Genomic DNA, 18248 nt, shown 5'->3' with positions numbered 1-18248 from the left:
AAATTAAAAAACACACTTGATACACAAATCCATCTCAAAAGCAGGAAAATTAATACAAGACAGAACTTCAATTGTAGGACATAACTCTAACACCTCAAGGAAGTAAATCCTAAGGGTGAGAGCAGAACACTTAGGAGATCAATATTTGGCAGATGATATAGGAAGCAACTAGAACTGTTAGGTCAAGTGCATTTGGACTTGGACAATAGAAGGGGAACCTTGAAGAGACGGATGGGCAAGATGAATGAGAACCAAAGAAAACTACTGGTGATTTGAATGAGAAAAGTCCAAAGGGGCCACTTTACAGAATACTTGTAACATACTTTATTAATCTAGTATTCCCTGACATTTACTCTTTTTACCAATTGTAACAGTATTTCCTAATTTCTTAGAAGAATGAAAATAAAATTCACCTATATTTCAACTGGGGAACTCAAAATCACTGAATCCTAAAGAATTTATACTGACATTGTTGGAATAACAGTTTGCTTAACAAAGTCCAGAGTTTTCAAAGATAGAAAAAAACGGGACTTGATTTCTTCCATAGTCAGTTTCTGCTACCTCAAGTCTAGAACACGATACACAAATACATAAATCAAACAGGAAACCCTTTCTGAACAAAGTTAAAAATACTTAAAACATGACCCTATCGTGAGTACCATAAGGTACCCTTATTGACCTGCAAGAACAACCAATAATTTCTTTCTAAGGCAGAGAATGAGGTCATTTTAAAGCGAATTTACTAATTGTATTTCTCTAGGCAAGCTATTTAACCTCTTTGAGTTTCCTCCCCTGTAAAATGGGACTCCCACCACACATCTCTAGGGTTCTTAGGCATAAAATGCTCTGTCCCATACCTGGCACAGAACTGTCACTCACTAGGCTATGTTCTCCTCTCCTTCCTTCCATATGCTTTCACAAAGCCTTTCAGAACCACTTTGAGTGGTTTTGAGTCACTGTTTCTGCCCTTCTCTAATTCACAGAGCATTTGAAATCTGTATCACATATCACATATTAATCTAAATTCTTGGCTTGCTTGTGGAATCTGTTCAATTTCCAGAGACCCTCAATTAGCTTGTGACTAAACATCCTACTTCTGTGACCTCCACATGCTGCTAGGAACATAGTAGAAACTCCAATAAATATTTGTTGAATGAATTACACTGTTTAACAAAAATAGACCTAAAAACCAAAATAGTGTAAGAACTGGCAAAACTTACACCTATCCAGGTATGCTTGCCCAATAAACAACCAGTGGACTGATAACGGTTTTTAAGCAGTACTTCTGACTCTTTCTTTGTTTCAATGGTTGATTGACATCTGTGGTAGCCAGTTTCCAATATGGCTCCCAGTGATCCTCACCTCCTGATATTTACCCCTCCCACACTGATCCAGGGCTGGCTCTGTGTGACCAATAGAATACTGTAGAAATGACAGTGTTGGCTTCAGAGGCTAGATCACAAAAAGGCATTGCAGCTATGGACTTGTTCTTGAATTACTTGCTTTGAGGTGAGCCAATCACCATCCTGTGAGGACAGATGGCTATGTGACCTTGGGCAACTTATGAGATCTTTCTGAGTTTCAGTTTTCCTCACCTTTAAAATGAGACATTTCACAGGGTGTTGTGAAAACCAAATAAGACTTGAATGTAAGGCACATAGCAAGATATCTGGCACATAGTAAGCTCTCATGAAATGTGGCTAATGAATGATGGTAGTGATAGTAGAAGCTGTAGTACCAGCAATTGATTAGATAGATGTGAGATGTGAAAGAAAGAGAAATTAAGGATGATTCCTAAGTTTTTGGCTTGAATAACTGAAGGAGTGATGGTATCATTTACTGAGTTTGGAGACAATGGAGGAACACAAGAGTGTTCTTTCTTCGGACCAAAGATGATTATGCCTGAACAGATAATATTACAACTATTTTTCAATCACTTAGAAACAGCATTCCATTTCTGTTCTTCTCTAAATTACTTAAAACTGTTTTTTGTTCTATGTAATTCCTTCCCAGAACATGATACATTACTGAAGTAAAAGTGATAAGAATTCTAAAAGCCAAATTACTCTGTAATGAATGGCCATGAAACCCTGGATGAGTCACTGTTCTTAAGTAAATGGTGGCAAGGCAAAGATGAACAGCAGCAGAACACAATCCGGACACTTTAGGCAGTTCTCACTTTTGTTTTAGAGAGAAATATTAGCAAACATCAGAGAGAATTTATGAAATAAAAATGAAATAAGGTAAGCATCAGGGGTTTATGAGAAATGGCAAGGTACCTCTGTTAATTTTAAGTGAAGATTTACCAAAACTAAAGTGCTCAAGTTTGATGAAATTAGATTTCTGTTCTCTTTTTCAGACTCCCACTGGTTTAACTACTCAAGGATGAGAGGGAGTGCTTGATGCAAGTCTTCCGCCCCAGATGTACACACTTAGCTTTCATTCAGTTAGTAGGTCACAGGCTGATTCGACAATCTTGTACAAAAAATTGGTTTCACAATTCTATTTTTAAAATTTTTATTGTTTTAGACTAGTCATGGTTTCACAATTCTTTATTAATATAACTATTCATTTGATCTGAGGCATACTTGGCACTCCCAGGATTTGCCAAATCTATTATGAAATGCCCCAAACAGTGTATTATGTTGATAAATGGAGGTAGTGCAGGGCAATCAGAAACAGAGTGGGTTAACTCATTAGTAACCAAACTGGGACCCAACCCTGGGTGCAGTCTGTGCTTACAGTGAGTTCTTCTGGGCCTCAGCTTCTTCAACTTTAAAACAAAGGGTCTCAATCCATAGATGATCATGAAGTTCTATTTTATCTCTATAATATTTGATTCTAGTAAGTTATAAGAAAACTTTGAGTTTTGTTTCTATTTTTGATAAAGATGGATTGCAAATAAGCCATCCACAAACAATTTTACAGACAAATTTGTACCAATATTTGTATTGGGTTACTAACAGAGTGGCTCCTTCTATCGCTGTGTCATATAAAACTAGCCATGGGGGATTAAATCTGTGAACTTCAGTCAATCGTGCAAACAAAGCTTACTGGGGTGTAACTAGTTCATGAAATAATCATAAGGAAGTATAATATGTATATTGTCCACCAACTTCCTCCCGCTACAGAAATAGAGAAATGAGGGTTTTTTGAGGAGGTAGTTACCACATTGACCATAACTATTGAATTTCTTCAATACTCTGTTTAATTTCCCCTTTTCCTCCCACTGTAGTTGGTGTCATACAAGAGTCTATTTACACTGACTAAAGATATTGGAAGAGCGAAGATCAGAGAATTTTAAGTCTGAAATTTGGCATCACTGCCCTGAACAATATAACCTTAGTTGGCATAAACTACTCATACAGGTAAGAGTGATTATTATTCATTTTTAGCTTAAAAATTAAACTCTATAAAAATAAACAGGACCTAATGGTTTAAATTTTGAAAGCTGATCCTTAAGAAAGGCAGTCAGCATATAATTATGTAGATAGTCATTAGTAACTGAAGTTAAGAGTTGTAGAACTTTTTTCATTTGTCAAATTAGCAGAGACAAAATATATGCACGAGTGACTTGAGATAGACATTCTCCTGAGAGGAATATAGACTTACAGACATTTTCTAAAGACCAGTTTTGCATCTGTAACATGTAATTTTTATTTCATTTCTTAAGTTCAACAGTACTTTCCAAATTTTGGAAAATAGTTATCAAGTAGTTTTATGATCAAAGTTTATTTTTGAAGGAGATGTACATAGTAGATACAAGTTTGGGAAGGTAAAGATGGTAACCTAGTTGTTGATTGCTATAGTGAGAGTCCTATAGAGACTCAACTTCTGTCTGATAAAGCTAGCCTCTGCAGAAGTATATTTTATCTCCTTTTTGTTTGGAAGCATTTACTATTCATACAGAAGCACCATTACCTTTGCAGTTTTTAGTATACTATGCATTATCTGCACAAGGCAGGAGCTAATGCTTTTCTTTAACAGCATCATAAAAGGAAGCTCCATTCCTTATGTAAAATCAAAATCTACTGTGAGCAGATAATTTTTTTTCTTAAATAAACCGGCTCATTTCACACTCCATCTGCCTGATTTTTGAACTGGTGAAGTTACAGATTAGGTTTTATATATTTATGCCAGGGTCTACACTAACTGCAACCAGATTATAATTCATCAGGTTGCACTAGATTCAGATACAAACTTACAATGAAGCATATGGACTGTTTTCTAAATACAAATAGCAAAGAAACAAAATTATAAAGACACTGGTAGACATTAATTAAGAATCTCAGTATTTAAACCCACACACAATGCACAGTCCTCAAGTTTTCAAGACTTTGGGTGTGGATTGGTTTAAAAAGTTATTACAAAATTATAATATTATTTTGAGGAAAAAACCCAAATTCTGTAATCCAAGATACAGAAAATAAATCAAACCATAATTCTGAAGGGGGTAGAGAGTAAAATTGCCCTGAGGGGCTGGGGGGATATAAGAATTTCCAAGGGCTGTGTATGGTACAATTTTTATGTTTATCAAAAGAGAACATGATTAAAAAAAAGATGGAGAAACCTTGCTCTAGATCATGAAAGAGTGGAGAATGTGGTGCCCAGAAGGCTATGGTAAAGGACACAGAGAATATGGCACATTCTGAATAGAGATCATGGTTCTTATTTGACCAGAATCCAGTAACTTTTGTTATTCTCACCTGAAAGAAGTGAGGAAATAAGGAGAAAAATAAGAATAAAAGAAATTTGTATATGATTCTTCAGCACTTCACATGTACCCTTTGAAGTGAGAAAGATTTAAATATAAGACACAAAAAAGTAAAAACCAGCATTTATGTTGTGATTAAAACATCATATCCTTTAAAAAAAAAATCCTCTGAAAAACTCAGATACCAATTTACACACAAGGATACTCTAACCAACAAGCATAGCAGCTACAGTTTTTTTGTTTTTGTTTTTGAGACAGGGTCTCTTTCTGTTACCTAGGCTGGAGTGCAGTAGAATGATCATAGCTTGCTGCAGCCTTGAACTTCTAGGCTCAACTGATCCTCCAACCTCAGCCTCCCAAGTAGCTGGGACTCCAGGCACATGTCAGGATGCGTGGCTAATTTTTTGTAGAGACATGGTTTCACCATGTTGCCCAGGCTGGCCGTGGCCTCCCAAAGTGCTGGGATAATAGGCATGAGCCACCATACTCAGTCTAGTTTTTATATTTTTTTATAGAGACAGGGTCTCGCTACATTGCGCAGGGTGTTCTTGAAATCCTGGTCTCAAGCAATCGTCCCACATTGGCTTCCCAGAGTGCTGACATTACAGGTGCAGAGCCACCACATCTGGCTGTAACTACAGTTTTGACATACATGTGTAAACTTTTATTGAAGTATGACAGTTTAACATTGAATATTTGAAATGACATTTTAAATATTCTTTGGTAATGACCCTGGGATTTTGGAGTCTGTCCTTGGTTGCTACACTTTTCTTCTATTCAGTTCAGGATTTTGCCTGAAATTTTGCTCACGTGGAATTGAGGCAACTTCTGAAATATGAAAAGAGACTCTTCTAATAGTATTAGGTTATAAAGGAGTGTTTTAGCCTAGACACAAAAAGACACCATTTTGAAAACTATATATAAGTAATGTGGTAATTAAAAACCAGTCAATTCTCTATTATTGTGGCCACAAAATACTTCTGTAATACTTTGGCCAACATGTATTGGTTTCATGTGCCTTAAAAATTTTTAAATTATATTTCTAGGCAAAATCAATCATCACTTACAAATTGTTTTACAATCTAAGAACTATCCATTTCTCTAAGTAAAATTATAAATCCCAGGCATGTAACTATTTACATCAAATTTTGTTTTTTAGACAAAGGCATTATCCATCACAATAAGTAACTTTTTGTCTTTATTTCAACCGGACAATTGTGACTGGAAAAGGTAAGAAGCCATCTACACTTTCCCGTTCCATCCAACACATTTTTGTTACTATTTTATTTAATTCAATGCTTTAAAAAAAAAAACAAACCTATTCAGCTTAAATACTGTACCAAAAATAATTTTAATATTAAATATCTGCAATTCTGTTCTAGCTCCCGTGACAAAATTCAAGAAAATCTGACATAAATGAACAACAACACAACATGTATTCAACCATCTATGATCTCTTCCATGGCTTTACCAATAATTTACATCCTCCTTTGTATTGTTGGTGTTTTTGGAAACTCTCTCTCTCAATGGATATTTTTAACAAAAATAGGTAAAAAAACATCAACGCACATCTACCTGTCACACCTTGTGACTGCAAACTTACTTGTGTGCAGCGCCATGCCTTTCATGAGTATCTATTTCCTGAAAGGTTTCCAATGGGAATATCAATCTGCTCAATGCAGAGTGGTCAATTTTCTGGGAACTCTATCCATGCATGTAAGTATGTTTGTCAGCCTCTTAATTTTAAGTTGGATTGCCGTAAGCCGCTACGCTACCTTAATGCAAAAGGATTCCTTGCAAGAGACTACTTCGTGCTATGAGAAAATATTTTATGGCCATTTACTGAAAAAATTTCGCCAGCCCAACTTTGCTAGAAAACTATGCATTTACATATGGGGAGTTGTACTGGGCATAATTATTCCAGTTACTATATACTACTCAGTCATAGAGGCTACAGAAGGAGAAGAAAGCCTATGCTACAATCGGCAGATGGAATTAGGAGCCATGATCTCTCAGATTGCAGGTCTCATTGGAACCACATTTATTGGATTTTCCTTTTTAGTAGTACTAACATCATACTACTCTTTTGTAAGCCATCTGAGAAAAATAAGAACCTGTACGTCCATTATGGAGAAAGATTTGACTTACAGTTCTGTGAAAAGACATCTTTTGGTCATCCAGATTCTACTAATAGTTTGCTTCCTTCCTTATAGTATTTTTAAACCCATTTTTTATGCTCTACATCAAAGAGATAACTGTCAGCAACTGAATTATTTAATAGAAACAAAAAACATCCTCACCTGTCTTGCTTCGGCCAGAAGTAGCACAGACCCCATTATATTTCTTTTATTAGATAAAACATTCAAGAAGACATTATATAATCTCTTTACAAAGTCTAATGCAGCACACATGCAATCATATGGTTGACTTTTGAATGGAAAACCCCACAATATAGAAAAGCATTCATGTGACTTTATTAGGGACACTAAACTACATCATTAACATGTCACAGCTTGGTTGACAATAATCACCAAGAAAATCTCTTTGGTTTTTAAAAATAAATAAATATATATTCATAAAACTCAAAAAACAGTTCTACTTATACTGAAAGTTGAGATGGCAGAAACTTTCAGAAGCAAAAATCAAGCATACTGAAAGGATCCCACTCATATGAAACTAACAGGCTGTTTAAACTCAACTGTGAGTGCTTCTGTTCAGAACACGTTATTTCATGACTAGGATAAAGAAGCAAATGGTTTATGACTTGCCTGCTTTCTGGTAGTTAGAATACAAGGGTCAATCTATGACCAGTGTTTATTGGTAATTTAAAAATCTTTAAAAATAAGTAGCTGGGCTCAGTGGCTCACGCCTGTAGTCCCAGCACTTTGGGAGGCTGAGTTGGGTGGATCACTTTGAGGTCAGGAGTTCAAGACCAGCCTGGGCAACAGGGTGAAACCCCATCTCTACTAAAAATACAAAAATTAGCCAGACATGGTGGTGGGCGCCTGTAATCCCAGCTACTCGGGAGGCTGAGACAGGAGAATCGCTTGAGCCTGGGATGGAGGTTGCAGTGAGCAGAGATCGCGCCACTGCATTACAGCCTGGGAGGCAGAGCGAGACTCCGTCTCAAAAAAACAAAACAAAAAAATAAAAATACGTTAAAAAAAAAAAAATTAGAAATATCCTCACTCAAGTCTTATCCAAATGCATGAATAATACAGTGAAAAAAATCCAAGGTTTTATAAACACATTATTTATTTGAAATTATCTGGCTCATGTTATTGGGAGAAGCAATATTCATTGACTCTATATTTTTAAAGCAGATGTTACTTATGCAAATGCTTAAATATCTGGATTAGGCTTTGTCAAAGTAAAAAGCTATGTCATTATAAGCCCATCTTCATTGCATTGTGCATATTTTCTTCTGTCTTCAATATAAATAATGTTATTAGTGACAAACAGTACCTGGCAGTTAATTTTTTGTGAAATAAATGAATGAATAATAAGGGAGTGTAATAGTATTATGGTTAAGGGATTGGTCTCTGAAATTATACTTCTTGGGTTCAGTCTGACTCTACTTTTTATTTAGCTGGACAATCTTAGGCAAATTACTTATCCTCTGCAAGTATTAATTTCTTCATGTGTAGAGCAGAAAATACTATCTTATTCACAGATCCTATTATTAAATCAGCTGTTACTATTATGAGTAGCCATTGCTTAGTAAGCACTTGCTGTTTGCCAAGCATGCTACTTATATGCTGTATATCTATTATTTTAATCACTACAACTCTAAAGTGTACTAATTTACTGATGAAAATATTGAAGTGGGCTGGGTGCGGTGGCTCACGCCTGTAATCCCAGCACTCTGGGAGGCCAAGGTGGGCAGATCACCTGAGGTCAGGAGTTCAAGACCAGCCTGGCCAACATGGCGAAACACACCTCTACTAAAAATACAAAAATTAGCTGGGCGTGGTGGTTTGTGCCTGCAGTCCCAGCTACTTGGGAGGCCGAGGCAGGAGAATCACTAGAACTCAGGAGGCGGAGGTTGCAGTGAGCCACGATCCTGCCATTGCACTCCCGCCTGGGTGACAGAGTAAGACACTGTCTCAAAAAAAAAAAAAAAAAAAGGATATATATGTATATATATATATATATATGTGCATAGTTAAGTAAATCACCCCAATTTTTTCCAATATCTAAGTGAACATTTAAAGATAAGCATTTCTTAATGTTAATTTCTTTTTTCTATGTAATCTTGTCAGTAGACAAATGATGGTGACTATATTCTGTAATAAGTACATACATTACGATTAAAAAAAAAGCGTGTTCTGTCTGCCCAAAGAGATCATAAGCACTTTGGAGCTATAAACTTCTTGTCTATTTCTACTTCCATGGCACTGGTATTCTCTTCTCAGGTAACCAAACAAAAACAGCTGAATAAAACCAACCATTAATAGTAACTTGCCACTTTGTTAGAGACTGCTTAAAGGCTCATTTTTTTCTTCACACAGTAATTCCTTCAGTGTCCAAAATGAAGTTTAAAGTAAATTCACATAATCCTTCCAAGCCTTTAATCTCATAGCATGTTTTGTTCCTGAATTAGAGCTGTAAAAGCAATTCACAGTACATTGCCCACGAGCCATGTGTTCAAAAATCACTAGAGCTTATTCTGAGGGGAAAACAAACAAACAAAAACACAAAACAACCCAGCAAATTTTGTTTTTTTCCTTTTCTACTTCAATGCTTAACTGAGACATGAAAATGTTCTGAGAAAAATCTGAACATGTTCTGGCTTCAAATACTTATAGTGAGTATTAATTCGTTTAGAGTAGTAACTGGATTTTTGGCTCATTAATGTGCAGAGACAAAGGAGACTTGGGAACTTGAGGTGACCTCCCTGAATGCTAGCTGTAAATGGAAGTGTCCAATCTAGTGACTTCCTAGACATGTAAACCACAGAGTAACTCAAAGTTCATCAGGGAGAGTTTCTGAGATGCACAGATTTCTCCACAGTTACAAAAGTAGTTTTATTCTTTTTATTTTTTGAGATGGGGTCTCACTCTATCACCCAAGCTGGAGTGCAGTGGCGTGCAACCTCCGTCCCCCAGGGTCAAGTGATTCTCCCACCTCAGCCTCCCGAATGGCTGGGACCACAGGTGCCCACCACCATGCCCGGCTAATTTTTGTTATTTTTTTGTAGAGATGGGATTTCGTCATGTTACTCAGGCTGGTCTCGAATTCCTGAGCTCAAGCAATCTGCCCATCTTGGCCTCCCAAAGTGTTGGGATTACTGGGGTAAGCCATTGTGCCCAGCCTAAGTAATTTTATTCTTATGTGAGTTTTGAGACCAAAACTCATCAGACTAAGACAGTAATGTTTGCTTAACATAAGCTATACTGCATTTAATAATCTCATTGGACTTAGGAGTTTAAAAAAAATATAACTTCTGGTCAGGTACAGTGGCTCATGCCTGTAATCCCAGCACTTTATGGGGCTGAGGTGGGGAGATCACTTGAGCCCAGGACTTCGAGACCAGCCTGATCAACATAGTGAGACCATGTTTCTACAAGAAATAGAAAAATTAGCTGGACATGGTGGCACATGTCTCTAGTCCTAGCTACTTGGGAGGCTGAGGTGGGAGGATCTGTTGAGCCCAGGAGGTTCTGTTGAGTCCAGGAGGTTGAGGCTGAAGTGAGCCATGATTGCGCCACTATATTCCTGCCTGGGTGACAAAGTGAGACCCTGTCTCAAAAAAAAAAAAAAAAAAAAAGACCCAAAAATATAACTTCTAAAAATAATTATTTAAAAAACAATCACTTTACAGCTCTACCACTACTTTAAACAAAAAATATTTCTAGAGATTCTTACATTTAAAAAGACAGGAGAAGAGATACGCAATTTCTCTTTAAGTTACTCATTCTGATAAACTCACATTTTAATTTCCTATACTGAAGAATGAAGTATATACTCAGCTCATTATCATCATGGATATCTTTACACCATAGATGCTTTCCTAAACAGGTGATTTTAAATCATGTTGAATTTTTTATGCAATTTAAGGACTGGCTGTTTAATGGCATAGTAAATATTTTATTTAAAATATCACTTTTGTTTTTGGAGACAGGGTCTGTCTATGTCGTCCAGGCTAGAGTACAGTGGTGATCATAGCTCACTGCAGCCTCAAACTCTTGGGCTCAGGTATCTCACCACCTCAGCCTCCTGAGTAGCTAGGACAAAAGGTGTGTGCCACCATGCCTGACTAATTTTTTTTTTTTGGTAGAGATGTGCTCTTGCTATGTTGCCCAGGCTGGTCTTGAACTCCTGGGCTCAAGCGATCCTCCCGCTTCAGCCTCCCAAAGTGCTGAGATTATAGGAGCAAGCCACTGTGCCTGGTTTTAAAATTACCTTCAAAACTTACCCTATTTTAAAGTTTGGATTTCAAAAAAAACAGTGTTTTTAATATGTTTGTGTGAGTTACAGTTAAACACAAATTTGGGGTTTCAGAAATCTCAAATTTTGACTCAAAGGCCAACAAGGTTTTATCTTAAACTGTAGAAAACAGGCATACACATACTTTCATTAAGGCAGCTTTCAAACTATAATCAGGAACACAAACCATTAAGACTAGACAAACAAAATTTAGGATAAATAACAGGGAAGTAAGTTTCTACTCCCTGGATAGAAGAGGAAGATGGCCCATTCTGTTCAATTTGCTGAGGACTCTGGGCCTATCCCTGGCCTTGTGCTCTGTCAGGTGGGAGTTATGGGCAAATCTGGGAAGACAAGGTGAAAGGAAATCCTGCTGGCAAACCACAAATGGAGAACAGAGGGAACACTGGTAATCTGCTAAGCATTTCAATCGAGCAGCCTAATGCCACGAACCTTCCTCTGACGGGCCCTACACTCAAATGGAATTGATAACACTGGAAAGAGTTACTACAGCTATAGTTATACCTGACAGAAAAACCTCTGGCTATATCATACATGCTACTCCTGGCTCAGAAGGAGAGGAAAAGTAAAAGATTCACTTCTAACAAGCAAAAGAATTTTTTTTTTTTTTTTTTGGAGATGGAGTCTCACTCTGTTGCCCAGGCTGGAGTGCAGTGATACAATCACAGCTCATTACAGTTTCAATGTCCTGGGCTCAAGCAATCCTCCTGCCTCAGCCTCCCGAGTAGCTAGGACCACAGGTGTGTGCCACCACACCTGGCTAATTTTTATTTTTTGGTAGAGATAGGGTCTTAATGGCCAGGCGTGGTGTCTCACGAGGTCAGGAGTTCGAGATCAGCCTGGCCAACACGGTGAAACCCTGTCTCTACTAAAAAAATTAGCCGGGCGTAGTGGCAGGCACCTGTAATCTCAGCTACTTGGGAGGCTGAGGCAGGAGAATTGCTTGAATGCGGGAGGTGGAGGTTGCAGTGAGCCGAGACCGCGCCACTACACTCCAACCTGGGCAACAGAGCGAGATTCCGTTTCAAAAAAAGAGAAAGAGAGAGAGAGAGATAGGGTCTTACCATGTTGCTCAGGCTGAGAAACTTAAAACTAAAGAGTTGATTTCTTTTTTTTTTGTAGGAGTAGGCTGGGCGAAGAAAAGTATAGCAGTTAGAAACACAAGATAAATTTATGATGATCATGTAATCCATGAGATCTTCCTAAGTACAATTATTAAAATGCCACATTCAAACTGAACGTGCACATTATGTTCAAAAATCTTACAAAAGAAATGCAGATTAACCAGTGTTAATATAATAATAAAGAATAGTGGCCGGGCGCAGTGGCTCACACCTGTAATCCCAGCACTTTGGGAGGCTGAGGCGGGCGGATCACGAGGTCAGGAGATAGAAACCATTCTGGCTAACATGGTGAAACTCCGTCTCTAGTAAAAATACAAAAAAATTAGCTGGGCGTGGTGGCGGGTGCCTGTAGTCCCAGCTACTCGGGAGGCTGAGGCAGGAGAATGGCGTGGACCCGGGAGGCGGAGCTTGCAGTGAGCCGAGATCGCGCCACTGCACTCCAGCCTGGGCGACAGAGTGAGACTCTGTCTCAAAAAAAAAAAAATTAATAAATAAAAATAAAATAAATAATAATAAAAAACAATAAATACGTTTTTGTTTTATGAGAGTTTAAATTTCTCTATACAACATGATAAACTTTGGGGAGTTGTGGTATCAGATGTAAAAGAAACATCAGTAGGCCGGGCGCAGTGGCTCAAGCCTGTAATCCCAGCACTTTGGGAGGACAAGATGGGCGGATCACGAGGTCAGGAGATCTAGACTATCCTGGCTAACACGGTGAAACCCCGTCTCTACTAAAAAATACAAAAAACTAGCCGGGCGAGGTGGCGGGCACCTGTAGTCCCAGCTACTCAGGAGGCTGAGGCAGGAGAATGGCGTGAACCCGGGAGGCGGAGCTTGCAGTGAGCCGAGATCACGCCACTACACTCCAGCCTGGGCGACAGGCTCCATCTCAAAAAAAAAAAAAAAGAAAGAAACATCAGTAAGGGAGAACAAGAGACTACGGAATGCTTTAAGAAATCCACAATGTCATGCCAACCAGTGTTCTGTGATGAACACAAATTTGTCATAGTCTGGCTCTAAACAGGTAAAAGGAGAACTGAGACCAGAAGGGAACCAAAAAGCAGCCAGGCGTGTTCACACAGGTTAGCAAGGAAAACCATTTAAAGGAAGCACACTCAGAAACACTCTGGCCTCTGGCTGAGTGTTTGTGTGACTGGGGTTTGCACAGTTCTGAGAACTAAAAACAGCACCCAGACCTTCTGGGCAAAGGCACCATTTAGAATAGAAAGTGATTGTGTGTAGCAATTTGCATTCTCAGAGAAACTGTTTCACTTCAACTTCAGTTATTAGAATTATACATGAGTAGGTCAGAGTGACAGAAAGGTCTAAAACTAAGTCTCCCCATACCCTCATGATGTAAGCCTGCCTGCAGGAGTTAGGAGAGAGGAGAAACTTCCACGAACTCTCAGTGCTTAGTAAAGCCCATGAAAGAAGGCAAAGAGCCAGGAGTTGCATTTACCTTGACAACTGTGCTATTTCTTTCTAAAGTACTTTTAATTCAAGGGTGAGAGGAAGAAAAAAAGTACCAGAAACAACGAAAGTTTTCACATTCTTTCACAAGAAAAAGTAGAATTAAAGGGAAGAAGATGACGGAAAAAAATATAAATTTATATGCATGCCTTAATACCTGTAGGGAGGCAAATCTTGAGAATTATAAGTCTATTATGACAGCAGGCCTTAACCAGGGACAATTTTTGTGCCCCAGGGGACATTTAGCAATGTTTGGAGACATTTTTGGTTGTCACAACTAGGGGGAGATGCTACTGGCATCTAGTGGGTGAAGGATGCTTAGCAGCATCCTACAATTCCCAGGACAGCCTCCCACAGCAAAGAATATAGCCCAAAATGTCAATAAGTATGGCTGTGGGGAGGCCCAGCACTATGTTCACAGATCTCTCGAATTTCAAAGGATTATATGATTGCTTTTTATTTTATGTGAAATTGCTTCTTCAGAGCAAGCAGTTCCCAAAAACAGATCACATGGTACCATATACTCAAATCTAGCCAAACAATCCTTTTAAGTACTCAGTTACAATGACTACAAAAGGAAATGCCTTTAGTAAAAAAGTAAAGAAAAACGTATTAGTAAATATAATAATAGGATCCTTGGGAAATGTAATGCTTTTGGATCATATGCCAAGAATTATGAGAGAGAAAAAGAGAGAGAGAGAATGAGAATATTCTTGGCTAGATGAAACAGATGATAAAATAAATTTTTCTTAGAGAAATAAAACATTGCAATGCTCTTCTATTTTCTTTATTAAATATAAGGGAAGAAAACTTAGACAAAAACTTAACTGCAGAAACAAAAACCTACATACAGATAAGTCACTGAATATATATCTGAATGGAAAGGAAAGCTCATAGGTTGCTTTATTGGCAAAAATATTAACAAATCAAACCAAGTGAAAATTTACATTATTAGCATGTGAAATGTATTGTTCTTGAAGTTTCACAATGACCGCTATGTTGGAATACCCCTGTAACAAGGTCTTGAATAAAACTAAGTTTTACCTAGTTTACCAAAGTTATATTAGGAAATCCTATTGACATAATCTTCAAAATATATCAGGAATCTAACTAATTTTTTATTTTTTTACTACCTCCACTGCTACTACTCTGGTCTGAGCCAGGCAGGATCATCTCCTGTCTCCTTTTTACTCTCCCCTTTGCACATTTTACCTCAGCCACACCGGCCTCCTTGCTGTTCCTCAAGCAGGCTACTTGTGTTCCTGTCTTTCGGTCTTTGCACTGGCTGTTTCTTTTACCCAAAATGCTCTTTCCTCAGCTATCAGATTAGCCCACTTCCTCTCTTCCAAGTCCTTGCTCAGATATCATCATCTCAATGTGGCCTGCTTTGACCACCGTATTTACAAAAGCAAGCCCTTCTCTGGACACTCCCTAACCTTCTGACTACTCTAGTTTTTTCTGTGATACTTTTCACATTCTAGCCTACTACGTAGTTCATTTCTGTTTACTGAGTATTGTCTCCCTGAACTAGAATGTCAGCTCCATGAGGGCAGTGATTTTTGTCCGTTTTCTTCACTGACGTAGCTCCAGTTCCTAGGACAGTGCCTGCCACACAGTAGGCACTCAATAAGTATCTTTTGGATGAATGTCTTAAGAAAAATACACCAAAATTAAAAATTTTCAGTTAACTAAATGTGAGTATTTTATTCACCCATGTAAAAATGTGTGGATTTCAGCTTCTGAAATATAAAGACCGGGCGCGGTGGCTCACGCCTGTAATCCCAGCACTTTGGGAGGCCAAGGTAAGAAGAATGCTTAAGCCCAGGAGTTCAAGACCAGCCTGGGCAACAGGTGAAACCTTACCTCTACAAAAAAATACAAAAAAAATTTAGCCAGGTGTGGTGGCGCACACCTATAGTCCCAGCTACTCTGGAGGCTGAGGCATGAGAATTGCTTGAGCCTAGGAGGCAGAGGTTGCAGTGAGCAGAGATTGCACCACTGTACTCCAGCCTGGGTGACAGAGCGAGTCCCTGTCTCAAAAAAAGGAAAAAAATAAAATAAAATAAAAAATCAACATTAACGTGTGCTCTGTGTTGAGTGTGTCTCCCAACTGAACAATGGCAATTTTTGGGGTGGTTTCTTCTTACTAATTTGCAGTTTGAGAATTATTTCTTTTTCATTCTTTGGCATGTTTCTACGTGCTTCCCCTAAATTATTTAGCATGTACTTTATTTTTTTTTTATTTTTATTTTTTTTGAGGCAGAGTCTCGCTCTGTTGCCCAGGCTGGAGTGCAGTGGCCGGATCTCGGCTCACTGCAAGCTCCGCCTCCCGGATTTATGCCATTCTCCTGCCTCAGCCTCCTGAGTAGCTGGGACTACAGGCGCCCGCCACCTCGCCCGGCTAGTTTTTTGTATTTTTTAGTAGAGACGGGGTTTCACTGTGTTAGCCAGGATGGTCTCGATCTCCTGACCTCGTGATCCGCCCGTCTTGGCCTCCCAAAGTGCTGGGATTACAGGCTTGAGCCACCGCGCCTGGCCAGCACGTACTTTAGAAATAATAAACTAATCGAATACACTCCAATGTAAGACTACTTTTGGGCCTTTGCCCAAATTCCTTCTGCCTGAAATGTCTTTTTGTCTCCATATAACTACCCCATGATTCAAGACCAAGCTCCAATGTGACCTCCCCCAGGAAATTTCTCTGACCTCATCTTTTAATGATACTTATTACCTTCTACCTTGCATAATAATTATGTCTGTCTAAAGGTGGCCACCAACAAGTTCTCCCATCCTTGTATATATCTGGCACTCCATCAATCAAAATATGAACCTATGTTTCTTCCCCTTTAACTCAGACTAGCCTTGTGACCTTTTTGTGATGTATGTTTCAACTAATGAAATGCATAAGATGTGACACAGTGTCAGTTTGCTTCAGGAGGCCTAACACCTTCCATTTTTGCTCTTTTGGAGCCCTAACACACTGTCTTGCTGGACATAGGGCCACGTGGAGAGACAGAGAGAGGTTTTGAATGAGAGACTGCAAAGAGTGCCCAGCCAGCTCCCAGCTGTTCTACTCCCTTCAGTTGAAATGCCAGAAAAATGAGTGAAGTCTATGTGGAAACTAGCCATGCTACGTCATCAACGTCCTGTGAAACAGAATTGAGCAGTCCCTATCAAGCTCTGCCCAAACTGCAGAATTGTGAGCAACTAAGCAGCAGTTATTGATTGAAGTCACTATGTTTTAGCATGTGTTGATCTGCTGCCGTAGATAAGAGATGCCCAGCCTTATCTCCCTACTGAGACCATAATACTTTTAGGGCTTCAAGCACAGTAATCTGTAAAAAATAGGCACTCAAATATTTGTTAAATAAATAAATCAGAAGGTAAATTAAAAGGTGAGGTCAAATTATCTACTTTTGGATAATATTTACTTTTAGGTTGTCATATCAAATACCATTGCTAATCAAAAGCTGACTATATTATTGAAAGTATTACAGTATAATATGCTGTAAATCATTGTTTATTGTATGATGCTGATATAATTATCTTTCGAGAATAATTGATTCAAAATAAAATTGCCTCTTGAGCAAAACAGTTCTTAACATAATGCTATTACATGAACACATTTTAGGTTTTTAAATTACTATTTTTTTCTTGTATATATTTTAGAATATATACAAAGAGATATATTTTACTCTCTACATATGAACTTTCTTACATTAATTAATGCAAACTAATTGCACAGCAAGCTACTACAGTTGACAATTTCCCACCTTTTACCTTTCCACACTTTTATTTCTCTTTGGATAACTGAAGAATACTTTTTTTTTTTTTTTTTGAGACGGAGTCTTGCTGTCACCCAGGCTGGAGTGCAGTGGCACAATCTCGGCTGGCTGCAACCTGCGCCTCCTGGGTTCAAGCGATTCTCCTGCCTCAGCCTCCCAAGCAGCTGGGACTACAGGCATGCGCCACCATGCCCGGCTAATTTTTGTATTTTTAGTAGAGATGGGAGTTTCACCATGTTGGCCAGGCTGGTCTTGAACTCCTGACCACAGGTGATCCACCCGCCTTGGCCTCCCAAAGTGCTGGGATTACAGGCATGAGCCACCGAGCTTGGCCAGAATACTTTTTCATAAAGGGGGACCCATTGACATGCTCGGTGTTGAGTTTTGATAATAACAATATCATTTTCTTAACACATCCGAAAAGGATGAATGAGATATTTTACAACTAATTTACACTAATGTGTATTTTGTACATTTCTCCAGTGATTTTCATTTGCTATTAAAATATTTTACTAGATGGTTTTGGAATTGCTCATGCTTTCCCTCAGCTTTTAACTACAAGGATTTCTGTGAAAATTTTCCAAACATTATAGACACTTTAATTAAACTCTGCTTAATTTTCTTAATCATTTAAAGTATTAAATACATTGAAGAAGCCAGGCCTTTAATAATATATCTCGAGGGAAGGAACACTATGTCTGC

At 38.4% G+C, this 18248-nt stretch overlaps 2 protein-coding genes across 12 annotated transcripts in view; one reads left to right on the top strand and one right to left on the bottom strand.

Annotated features, from left to right (window-relative positions):
- CASK (calcium/calmodulin dependent serine protein kinase) overlaps positions 1–18248 on the bottom strand; it is a 401324-nt gene that overhangs the window by 203107 nt on the left and 179969 nt on the right. The gene's annotated exons all lie outside the window — the stretch shown is intronic.
- Positions 5092–8800, top strand: GPR82 (G protein-coupled receptor 82). Its single transcript, XM_073013787.1, has one exon. It carries the CDS (start codon positions 6131–6133, stop codon positions 7139–7141), a length of 1011 nt encoding a protein of 336 aa, XP_072869888.1. The 5' UTR covers positions 5092–6130; the 3' UTR covers positions 7142–8800.

Source organism: Chlorocebus sabaeus, chromosome X, assembly GCF_047675955.1.
Source record: "Chlorocebus sabaeus isolate Y175 chromosome X, mChlSab1.0.hap1, whole genome shotgun sequence".
Taxonomy (NCBI): domain Eukaryota; kingdom Metazoa; phylum Chordata; class Mammalia; order Primates; family Cercopithecidae; genus Chlorocebus; species Chlorocebus sabaeus.
The sequence above is the reverse complement of the archived record's forward strand: the minus strand, read 5'-3'. Positions and strand labels throughout refer to the sequence as shown.

What these genes read in the sequence shown, in the direction of transcription:
- GPR82 (XM_073013787.1), top strand. Translation starts at nt 6,131, where the DNA reads ATGAACAACAACACAACATGTATTCAACCATCTATGATCTCTTCCATG.